At 36.9% G+C, this 12,284-nt stretch overlaps 1 protein-coding gene across 2 annotated transcripts; it reads left to right on the top strand.

Annotated features, from left to right (window-relative positions):
• The first annotated feature begins 839 nt into the window (after positions 1-839).
• On the top strand, positions 840-12,046 carry LOC140156031 (kelch-like protein 38). Of its 2 annotated transcripts, none has more exons than XM_072179137.1 (5): positions 840-880; positions 6,604-7,259; positions 8,066-8,323; positions 9,168-9,711; positions 10,849-12,046. In XM_072179137.1, exons 2-5 carry the CDS (start codon positions 6,660-6,662, stop codon positions 11,250-11,252), a joined length of 1,806 nt encoding a protein of 601 aa, XP_072035238.1. In that variant the 5' UTR covers positions 840-880; positions 6,604-6,659; the 3' UTR covers positions 11,253-12,046. The 2 variants fall into 2 exon arrangements, with proteins under 2 accessions (XP_072035238.1, XP_072035239.1); XM_072179138.1 differs by lacking the exon at positions 840-880 and adding an exon at positions 922-1,004.
• Positions 12,047-12,284: the final 238 nt, after the last annotated feature.

Genomic DNA, 12,284 nt, shown 5'->3' with positions numbered 1-12,284 from the left:
CATAACCCAGGTTTTGGACAACCCTGGGTGGTTGACTGTTCCTCCCAATCAATGTGAGAGAGGTTGAAATCACCAGCCAACCATATATTGTGGTCTTTGTTATTCTCTAATTTGGAAAGTGACACCTGTAGCTGTTCTAGTATATCACTTCCCGATTCGGGGGTCTATAAAAGGCACCTAAAAGGATTTTTTTGGAGCCGACAAGCTCTAATTGTGCCCATAATATTTCGCACTCACTGTCCAAGTCTGCACGATGTGACATGATGATGTCGTTTTTCATGCAGATAAAGACTCCACCGTAACGCTTACCATGGTCATCAAGGGCCTATCTTTTCGGATGACGGAATAATTTGATGGAAAAATTTCACTACTACTTATGTCATCCGACAGCCAAGACTCTGTTCCGATCAAAATATCAGGGCTATTTACGTCCAGACAGAATGCCAGCTCGGCAACTTTGTTTCAACATTCAGTGCCTGCAACACCTGGTTAAGTTGTCCGAGTCCAGGGAAAAGTGGAGTTTCCATAATTCCATAGGAAAATTTAATTTTTTCCGGACAGCCAAATTTCCAGTGCTGCGGTCACGGCGCCATCATCTCATTGAGATGATCAACTGTACCATGTGTACAAAAGCCAGACATACAAGGTCAGAAACCCCATTGGGTTGTGGGAATGTCTTTAAACATCCTCTGAGTCGAACAATAGCGTGACCGGCGTGACGTAGTTTTTGGCATTGTTCCTATGCACTTTCACCCTCCTGACTGACATTGGGTGTAGAGTTTGCCTGTGTGCATCCTTCATTGTGGTGTGCGCCTGTAGTGTGACGGGCTGTCACTACCTACAAATTGTTCAAACAGGAAAAATTTCGAAGCATACCCGGGTAAGTATTATTGTTGCATTTTAATAAAATTGATTAAACTTTGAATTGACACCTTCTCAGTCGAACTTGCTCAGCATATGACACATGTACGGCTTATGTTGTTAGGGCTTATGCTGTAACTTGTGTAAGTACATAGATTACAAGAAAGACCTAACCTTATATGATCTGGTATCGTAAAGCTTACAGTTACAATTTGCTTTCACACAAAAACGGCAGGCAATCATCCTCGGTTTTTAGGTGATCTAAATTAGTTGGTGTATGTTAGGGTTTAGTTAGCTTAGGGTTAGGGCGAAGGTTGGAATTAGGGTTAGGGCTAAAGTACAAGCAGGTAGGGGTAACCTTGTCAATCAAAGCTGTCGGTCCCGTGTACGTACATGCATATTGTCTCACATTTATTTAGCACATTAAAGAACGTCACAGGCTAGGCCCTATTCATAAAGAGCAGGGGATCATCCCGGTTCTGTTGACTGTACTTCAAAAATACACTCATCTATCCTAGGTTCCAGGATCGTGCATAGGTAAAAAAAACTGCACGTAAACTCGTAAAGCCCGTTCGATGATACTCAAAGTACTGTTGAGGTAAGCATGTACATGTATATTATAGAAGGAAGGAAGGAATACTTCACCTATTGTGTCCAATACTTAATCCAGTTAGTGATAAGTGTAAATCGATAAAAATAGGCAAAGTACAATGTAGCCTAACCTACATTGTAGGTAATGGTGCCTCCAACGGACAATATTTTTGTTGTCTGTCCCTGAGGAAGGGCAGTTTAGGCCCATGAAAGTCAATTCCGAGTTTATCGTCCCTTTTTTGCCCATGTTGATGAGGTGACTTTTTCATTTTTCATTATTTCAGCAGATTTCATTATTGACCTAATGCATGTTGATTTTTAAAAGCCAAATAACTCATACGACAGATACGTGTGAGTTATAAACATGTTTTTATATGGGCAGGGACTAGAAAAAGAGCCTGGTTTTGCTTCCAAGTTATGAATTTATATGTTCTACAAACAAAAATATATGTTTCCAATTGCTAAAACTGGTGAAAACACTGATAATTTGAAAATAATGAATTATTTTGGCATTTTTGAAAATTTGACACGGGTATTTTTGGTTTCCAAAAAGTGATGCGGGCGGGGGGCGATAAACTCGGAATCGACTTTCATGCGCCTTATCTGCTCGAAACGTTGGTTGTATTTTTGTTTAAGTTTGTCTACTACCCCTGTGGTTTAGGATTTTTACTAGTGCAGCAACAGTGTACACTCATGGTTTACATACTGCATTAGTTTTATCTTGTCTTTGTCTTGTTCCCCACACCAAGTTGGTATACCTGGCTCGAATCTTTCGATAAAAATAGGATCAAGATCATGGAATTAAGCTATGGCGGCACGCTTTGATACTTTACGAGGTGATTCAGCCACAGCCAGGTATCTGGATTCAGCGGCAGGATGTCATGACTTCTTACTTATTCTTATGATTACGATTAAAAAAAAACAATAATAAAAATTATATAAACTAAATAATGATTGATATTATAAGAATATAAGGTACCGTCCGGTATATAACATTTCTTTTATTTAAAAAGAAATTAAACAATTTTTTTATCATAGGCCTAAATGAATTCGTAACGTTACATTATAATATCCGCACGAACACTCGAACAGCATGACTATGGCTTGTCATAAAATGTAGGCCTAACTTGAAAACCTAAGACGAAAGTATGTGTAATGATTTAAGGGGGTACTACACCCATTGGCCAATTTTGTGCCTATTTTTGCATTTTTTGTCAAAATATATTATAATTTATAGCACATTGGTGACAAGTAAGATATGTATATTATAGGGCAAGGACTACAACTGCTGTACTGAAAATGCAGCAACTCAAAGTAAGTAGTTATTGATTTATTGATCAAATATTGGTTTTCCCTCACCTCATTTTTGACTGTTACTCCACAACTGTTGTCTGCACTGAAATAAAATTTCCATCGCAGTAGTTGTAGACCTTGCCCCTACACAGTGTATTTTACCCATACGAAAAATCATTCCGTACGGACCGTACCGTGCATGCACGGATCACTGACAGTAACGCAATCAACCAATCAGCAGTTGGAAAATCGTTAACCCAATGACGTCTATCGCTGCATTTTCATTGATAAAATTCAAAATCGTTCAAAAACACAAGTTTTTAATTGCAGATATTTAATTTTTGTAATCATGAATGTCAATGCCTAACTCAAATTAACATTGTGTATTATCGTAGCGTTGAATGCGCTGAAGCTTGTGAGGCGGATCCTTCGCAAATTTGGCGGATCTTTTGTTTTTTGTGACATTAAAAATCCATCTTTCGCATGGCCGCTGTGTGTGTGTGTGTGTGGAACAGGGTCAGCTATGCACGCATGGATTCTATTAATAGCGACCTGCATGCATAAACACTAGTACTGCTGACTGAGTGTACCAATCGTAGCAGGGTGTAAAATATAAAACAAAGTCAATGTTTAATATCAAATACGTTATGGGGTAAATATAAGCATTTGAATAATTTAACAATTATTTGAACCTGAAAAATAAATGAACATGAAAGTTCATGAGTGATTTTTCAACATATTTGACTGTTGGATAAATATGGGTGCTGCAGCTTTGGAGCTAAGGCAATATGGCGCATTACTTTGAAGTTGGTAATGGGTAAATTACACTGTGCCCTATAATATACATGTACATATCTTACTTGTCCCCAATGCGCTATAATTTTTGAGAAAAATGCAAAAATAGGCACAAAATTAGGCAGGGGTGAGGGGTGTAGTACCCCCTTAATAAAATAAACAATACCAATTCATTTTAGCAGAAACATGTTACATTAAAATGCACTTTGTGATTTTTTATTTGGTTAAAACTAAGCACTTTAATAATTCTTAATACAAATAGGAATGCGTCTTTTGAGTAGGCCTAAATACATATTTATTAGTATTATAGTTTTGCAATATTATTGTTATATTGTGTTATTCAATTTTGAATTATGTTCAATTAGGCCTATCCCAGCAAACACAAAATGTTTTCGAGTTTTCGACATCATTTGCAAATGGTTAGAAAAAGGTTGCCAGAAAATGTTTAAATGTCAGGTTACAAATGTTTATAAAGGGTATAAGGGAATAAAACTTTTTCATAACATTCAAAAACATTTTTTGATAACTTACTGCAAATATTCTCGAACATCATCATTTGGGACATTTGGTGACAAAATATTTGGCAAAAAATGATTTAAAAATATTTATGTAGTGTGTTTCCATACAAAACGTTTTCATAGCCTTTATTTAACCCGACATTTAATGTTATTAAAACGTTTTTACCAAAACCAAAACCCAAAACCCAAAAATAAACCTGTTTAAAAAATGTTTAGCGATAGCTAACCTTCAATAAATTAGTGATAGCGGACCTTATTTAAAATTAGAGATAGCGAACCTAATTTAAGAAATAAAGGGTAATGCTTTATCCTTTACTCCCAAATAATGTGTCCGAGGCAGTAAAAACGTAAATAATGGGTGAGGCGCAGCCGAACCCATTATTTAAACGCTTTTACTGCCGAGGACACATTATTTGCGTGTGCAAAGGATAATGCTGCACCATTTATTTCTATTCTATTACCAGAAAATAGTGCGAATTAAAGAGAAAATATCATTTTTTGGCACAAATATTTTAAGTTGTTTACTTCAAGGTAGAGCCGTGCGCGTAAGTGACAACTATTGCACGCGTAACCAAGCGTAGAATGTGTTACGGCGCTCGACCCATTATTGCAGAATAATGGGCTCTCACGTGACGCATTTCAACAAATCACAGTGCGCGATTTTGAATAATGGGTCGTGGAGGTAATAGAATTAAAATTAGTGATATTGAACCTTAGGAATACCGAACCTTTTTCAAAATTAGTGATATCGAACCTTAGGTATAGTGGACCTTTTTCGTAATTAGTGATAACGAACCTTAGGGATAGCGAACCTTAGAGATAGCGGTCCTTAGAGATAGCGAACCGTAACCGTTGGAAGTTACCTAAATGATGAAGAGACCAAGGAGAGCAATCAAATTAGGACAACAAAATTAAAAAATAAAAAACCCTACACCATAGGACTGTACGGTAAAACATGTACCAACAGGCTACTTTTTAGTCACCCCACCTTTGTAGGACTACACAACAAAAAAGCCCTCCACCATAGGACTTTACGGCAAAATATTTAGAGGAATATAGGCCAATTAAACATTGAATCACCACTCATGACTTGAGGTCAAAACCATTATGTAAATAAGATAATGGCCATTAAAATGGGCTCACAGACATGAGTTCATTATTATGTAAATGAGATGTTCAATGTTTGCATGCGATCTCAAAAAAGGACATGTTGACATAAATTAATTGACTGTGAGGTTGACAAATAAATCCGGTGTGTGAATAGTTGATTCGGTGACCGGCTATCAGTGGGCACGTAAAAACTGGCAATCATGCTTAAAGCCATATTTATAACATTTTCATACAAAATAGATTAGCATTTCTTTGCCATAAAATCAGATATATCCCCTTTTATTTTTGAGCCAAACAACTGATCAGAAGATGTGGCAGCATAAACATACCTGTGTAAGGGCTAATCTTGCTATTTGATTTTGAAACAGAGAAATTATGCTGCCACAAAAACAAGCCTGCATATACGTATTATAACTGCCACATCTTTGAGATCGCATGCAAACATTGAACATCTCATTTACATAATGGACATAAATGCATGCTGTGACACTAAGGACGAACCTTCCCTATACTTTTATGAAAAATCCATCTCTGCCAGCATTTCAAATGATGAAACTCACACACCTCAATAATTGTCTTCAAAACTGCCGCCAAAGAAAGAATAGGTCACTCAAGCGTAGCAAATCCTTTATTCCATACAATGATTGCTTCGTAACATCATAAATAAACGATAGATATCGACAATTTAGTAGAAGTAAGAATAAGACACAGCAATATACTGCATAACATTAATTTGTGCTGAACAGTTAGTAATTTTACAGATTTTCAAAATAGAATGCTTTGTCAAAACTTGTAATTCACCATTTTTACGCAATCCTCTCTAACTTCTACTAGAAACGTCCAATTTTTAAAGTTTTAAAAATCTGAGAAAGCTAAATACTAGTATATGTAGCACTTAAATGCAAAACAATATGACCAATAGAAATGCCGTTCATACCTAAAAAATTCCATCTTTCTTGGTATGAATCATTCTGGGACACCCTGTATGCTACATTCCAGGGGCAAGTCTCAACTTTAGAAGTGACAGTATGTGCCTGTCAATAGGCCCCGTTTTTTGAAGTGACCCACTTTTTTTAGGTGCAGCTACACAATGACCCCTTTTTTTGTATCATCAAAATGCCACAAAATAATGGAGGCACCCTTAGCTTTGGACATTTGATTATTTTATTGATTTTTCACTGCGTATAAAGTGTAGTGGAAAATAAGGAAAATAATTAAATATCCAAAGCTAATGCTAAATACAGCGCCTCCACATAATGTATATTTTGTGTGACAAAAATCCTTTGCCCTCCATTATAATTTGTACAGTGCCCCAGGAGTACACATAATTGCAATATACCCCTAAACATTTGAACTAGATCTGTGTGATAGAATCTTCTTGATGTAACTTGTAATTTGTTAAGGGAAGTGCTATATTTTTCTTTTTCATTTTTAGTATGTGATTAAACAGCCAACTAGAACAACACACCAAAACTGTCTACTACCCGCAATATGGAGTCCAGTTGGACGTTCCCAGAAGAACTTTTAAAGGGCTTGAACAACCTGCGAGAGCAAAATCAGTTGTGTGATGTCATCATCAGTGTGGGTGGGAAATCTTTCCATGCACATAAAACTGTTCTTGCAGCTACTGGCGACTATTTTCTGGCAATGTTTACATCTGGATTTAGAGAAAGTTCAGACAAGAAGATCAAGATAGATGGCAGTGCAGCAGCCTTTGAGATATTGCTCAACTTTGCATACACTGGTAAAGTAATGATTTCTCAGGTATCTGCTTGCATCTATGAAGTGCTTGAGATGGCGTGCTATATGCAGTTTACAAAATTTGTGGAAATCTGCTCTTCCACTATTCGACAATTACTGTTCACGGCCAAATGTAATCCTGAACTGTCTATAGGTGATGTTTGTAGGGTCATGTCGCTTGCTGAGGAACACAAGGACCTGCAACATCTTCACGAGGCTTCGCTGAAGTACTTTGAGGATCATGTGGAAGGTTTGAAGTCCTTGGATGTATTTCTAGAGAATGCAAGTATGACTTCACTGCAAGCTTTCCTATCTCAGGAGAACCTAGGAAGTGAAGATGATGAAAAACAAGTAAGTAGTTAGGCCTTAATGTGTTGCAAAACACCTGACACAAGAGCTCCCATATTAATATGAATATTATATCATCAGGAGTACTAGTAGGATACATGTTCAATTTAGAGGATATGTTTGATTTACTTTTTAGTTATAAGTAACATTTATAGATTTTCATAAAAGACCATCTTCAGCTGGAAAACTCTTTTTTTTTTTTGTATTTTCATTTTAATTGATTTTTTTTTAACCAAACAAATGGACAAATAATTAGCCTAAATTATTTTACGGATTTATATAGGAACTAGATGCCAGTCAGAAAAGTTACCGGCCAGGTCAAAAAGTTACAGGCCAATGGCCGGCTGACCGGCCCTATTTCGAACGCTGTTTGTGGGTCCAGCTGGCCTAAGATTGATAATGGCATGCTTCCACTGTAATACCCAATGTAAATGATAATGCTGTCAGGTCTCAGTTACTGGGACTAATAATATAATGTATGTTTAGAATCAGTGTTCTTCTTATATGAGCTGCAAGTTTCAGTTGCATTACTGCACCAAAATACACGTCAATGCAATTTGTTTTGAAAAATTAAAGTGAAGTTTTGCTGTTGGGGTTATCACAGGAGTTATGTGCACCTCTCCCCAAACTTGGCATTCTAAATTGTTGTCAAGCACTCACTCAGTTATACAGTTAGTCACTCCAGTGATTAACATCATCATGTGCTTGATAATGGCTATTGTATGCAGTAAAAGTACTAGTATTTGAAATGATTTTGGAGCATATTTTACTTATTACACATGTATGCTTGTATGAACTATCAATCACAGGTGCTAGAGTTGGTAATCAACTGGCTGAAACATGACTGGGAAAACCGTAAGAAACACTCACACCAACTTCTACAGAAAGTTCGTCTTGGACTTGTTGCTTCAGAAGATATCAAAGAGCTTGTTACTCCAGAAATACTCGGCATCCCAGAGTGTTTAGACTTGGTTAACCATGTGCTTCAGGTGCAAGCATCCAAGAAACCTAGAGATATCCTAGCAATTGAGAACCCAGAAATTGCTGCAACAAGGAGTACTATTACGGTATGGTTGACAATAAATCATTAATGTTGGATAAAAATGTGATAATAAATGCTAGATGAGGTCAAAATTTTCAAATGATCGTTGGCTTTTCCTCCCAGCTGCATACACTTTAAGTAAATATTATTAGATTGATAAATTTTACTTTGAGGACTGTTAAATGTCAAAAATATCAATTTTTAATAATTTGCCATAAAAGTTGTCTTACATCACAAATTTCAAAAAATCAAAAATATTTGATATCAGAAAGACATTCCTCGTATTCAGAATGTAATTTGATATGTCTGATGTGTTCTCATGTCCCACCAAAAATACTGTGCAAATGTTGCTGCCAGAGCCCTAAAGAGAAAAATTGAATTGGGCTACTTTCCCTATTCTGTCTAAAAATTCGTGGAAACCAAATGATGAGTGACTTACATCATCAACAGACTGGACCGTTTGGGTTAGAAAAAGTTACAACCATGTAATAATTTGTCAAAACATTGCCAGGTTTTGCTGTTTTTCACCCTCGGTCTGGACTGGCAGCCACGTTGGCAGCACTAGAATATTTTTATTCACTTCAGCCAGTGGTGTAGCCAGGGAGCAAATTTTACCCTGCAGAAAGGCTAAAATGTGTGAAGCAAAGAGTAAAATATCATTACTGAATATGGGATGAAAAATTCACAAATGGGTACAAAATTTGGCTTTATGCTTCCCCCCACACAATGGCTGGCTACACTGCTGATGAGATGGAGGAAAGTGACGAAATATGAATTCGGAAGGTTTAAAGAATATAACACCCTGCAGTTTTGTTTGTAAGTGAAAAACACTAAATCACTAATAATGTTATTTCTTTTGATAAAAACAGGCACCAATTGTATCAAATCGTGGGGATTTTCATTTTTATGCTGTTAATAATGAAGACTGGATTGCTTTGGATAAATTGACTCCACTACCTTGTAAAAGTGCCAAGTACTCAATGGTTGTTGTAGATGGTATCCTGTATGCCATGGGAGGAGAAAGCAAAAAGGAATTCTACAGTTACCAAGCTGGAGACAACAAGTGGCTCCAGTTGCCATCAATGTCCAAATGTTTGAACAAAACCACACTGGTCTCTTTAGAAGGTTACATATATGCAATTGGCACAATTAGAAGAGGTATGTTTACCAATAGGCCAAAACTAATGATGGAGCGCTATGACATAAATGGGGTGAAGTGGGAAGACATGAAATCACCAGGCAGTTTTGTAAATGTGCTCAGTATTTCATCAGTAGTATTTGAAGGAAAGATCTTTGTGAGCAGTGTAATGCGAATGGAAGACAGAGATGAAGACGAAGAAGATGAAGATTCTTACTACCTATTAGAAGACCTGATGATGTATGACCCAGAGACAGACACCTGGCAAGTAAATGGTAAGTGTTTTTGGATTTTCTTAGTATTTCAAAACCTTATTTATGCCTGCATACTGTTTTTGCAATATCCATCTATACCACAACCATATGCTGTATCTATTGAATGGAAAGGTGGACTGGCTTCTAGGCATAGGTGGGGGAACACACACCCTAAATTGTTGCAAGGTGGTGTATCCCCCTTTAAAATAATAACAGAAAAATGTTGCCCTGTACATTTGGATTTCCAGTATGAAAAACACTGCTCAACTCACTGGGCCCAAATAGGGTAAAATTGCAAACTTGCGCACAAAAAAGTCCCAATAAAACCTGAGCAAAATATGCTCGTCCCCACCTAAATGTTAATGCTTCTGCAGCCACATCTTCTAGGATGCTCTAAAGGATAGTATGTAGGCCACAGTCAGAATCTGTGAAAAAGCATCATATTGTTTCTTGTTTCAGTGTCATATCCCGGCCCCCGCACTCCGTGCATCCATGGGTATTCATGTTTGTCTGTGAACTTTAAAAACACCCCCTTTTGATGACTTGATATATTTGGAAAATCAAATTCTTTAAAACTTACGTATAACATAAAATGTCATCCCTTTCAAACATTCATGCAAAAAGAACATGTAAATGTTTTTTTTGTAAATGTGACTAATTCCTTAATATGGAATTACTGACATTTATACAGCTTGATATTGGTAGTCTACAGTGTTTTTATTAATGAAAATCATGATCATGTAATATATTGATTTCAAATGAATGACCCTATTTTTCTCTACCATATTGAAATTAGAAGTTCCAACTCAGAGTATATCATCAAAACACTGTCTAATAAGTCTCAACTGTGGTATACCAGAGTCGAGACTAATTTTACAATTTTTTGATGATTTCTTTGATTAGGAACGCCTAATTTCAATATGTTAATAAGAAAAATATGAGCTGACACCTGACACCAAAATCTGCATTTTGATGAGGTAAAGTGGGCGAGGCCGTCAATCATGAATACCCACCTTTAAATTGCACACATGAGTGAAGTAAAATCCATAAAAAAATGCAGTTGGGGTTTACAAGTCTGGATTTACTTTCAATTTCTCAAAAGAAACAATGTCTAGAGTGCACAGCCACATTAACTGTTATTATTATTATTGTTATTAGATATTGGACGAAGAGACGAATTGGGGGATTCAGGAGACCCATTCCTATTTGTCTACAATGACCAGTTGTACCAGATCTTGAAGGAGAACGCTATGTCAGATCATTACCTGTATGTCAGCCTTGTGATTCTCAAATCAAACATTGATGGCACCATGCAAATGACTTTAGGAAAACAAGATGAAGGAAGCAATTTTCATTTGGGGGACAAAATATTTGGAATTCAACGAGGAGTAGGAATTGTTTTTTATCCTGCTTATAGTCAGGAGGAGGATATAGAACCTGGTAGTTATTTTCCTGAACTCTGTGGTTTTAGTTCTGAGTTTCTTGATGAATATGTGACTAGTAACCCTGTGTGGTTTACATTTGATAAGAAAAAGTTGAGCAGTAAGTATTACAGATGCTAGAATAGAACTTTTGTGTAAGAGACAAAATTTACCTATATCTCCCACTTATACCGCATGGACATGTATTCATTAATTATTCACCATACTCATAATGTTGCTCGAAATTCTTATTTCGTGAAACATAAATGTGCAAACCTTTGTATGTGACATGTGTCTGTTAAAAAAGGGGTATAGACCATAGTGACAGATCCTGGAAAGAATACACACCCTTGTAATTGTATTGTAATTACCGTAATCGGATACCAATCATTTTGATACAGGAAATAACACAAAAATTGTAAATAAAATCACAGGAAAGTGTTATGGCCTGAAATTGATTAATGTTTTCAGTCATCCAGTTGTAGTATATGAAGTTAGGGATTACATCAAAATACTGGACTTACTATTTTTTAAAAAGCTACGTTGTTATGGCCTGAGTTGTAAAAGGTGTATTCTTCCTTATTTAATAAGTGCCCCCTAGAAATAAGTGCCTGGGTGAATACTGAAAACAGCAAATACAAAACATTTTACACAAAAAAACTTGTTGGATCACTTATCCCTTGGAATAATGGACCCCTAGAAAGTCTGCTTGAAGTGGAGCTGTTATAACCTCCTCTGTTGAATCATTGGGTCCAGTGCAATCTATTGAATGTCCTTTTAGTTATAAACATAAACTAACAGAGAAATTAGCGCACCGGTAATTCCCTCGCTTTGCACCACTGAGGTCCCGGGTTCAAGCCCCGGCGCGGCCCAAGGACTCACGTGCACTTGGTTTATCCTGATTCCATGCTCGCTCTCGCAGGTTTTCTCCGGGATCTCCGCTTCTTCCTGTATCGCAAAAAATCGGTGATTAGTTGTTTGGTTATCAAAACTTCCTTCACCCAATGGAATTTGGGGAGCTGCACAGATAATTGGTGGATGTTACAATCTAAATGCGGATAGGTGTGCGCCGGTCGGCGGCAGCAACCTAGTTGATGCGATCTGATTGTGATGATTCACCATTGCAGCGAAATTACAGCGCTTTGAGTCCTCTAAGATCTGGGGAAAGGCGCT

This window comes from Amphiura filiformis, chromosome 6 (assembly GCF_039555335.1).
Source record: "Amphiura filiformis chromosome 6, Afil_fr2py, whole genome shotgun sequence".
NCBI lineage: Eukaryota > Metazoa > Echinodermata > Ophiuroidea > Amphilepidida > Amphiuridae > Amphiura > Amphiura filiformis.
Note: the sequence above shows the minus strand (reverse complement) of the source record. Positions and strands in the feature narration are given on the sequence as shown.

Coding starts and splice junctions, on each gene's coding strand:
- LOC140156031 (XM_072179137.1), top strand. CDS start 6,660: ATGGAGTCCAGTTGGACGTTCCCAGAAGAACTTTTAAAGGGCTTGAAC. Junction 7,260..8,065: donor GTGAAGATGATGAAAAACAA/GTAAGTAGTTAG, acceptor TATCAATCACAG/GTGCTAGAGTTGGTAATCAA. Junction 9,712..10,848: donor AGACACCTGGCAAGTAAATG/GTAAGTGTTTTT, acceptor TATTGTTATTAG/ATATTGGACGAAGAGACGAA.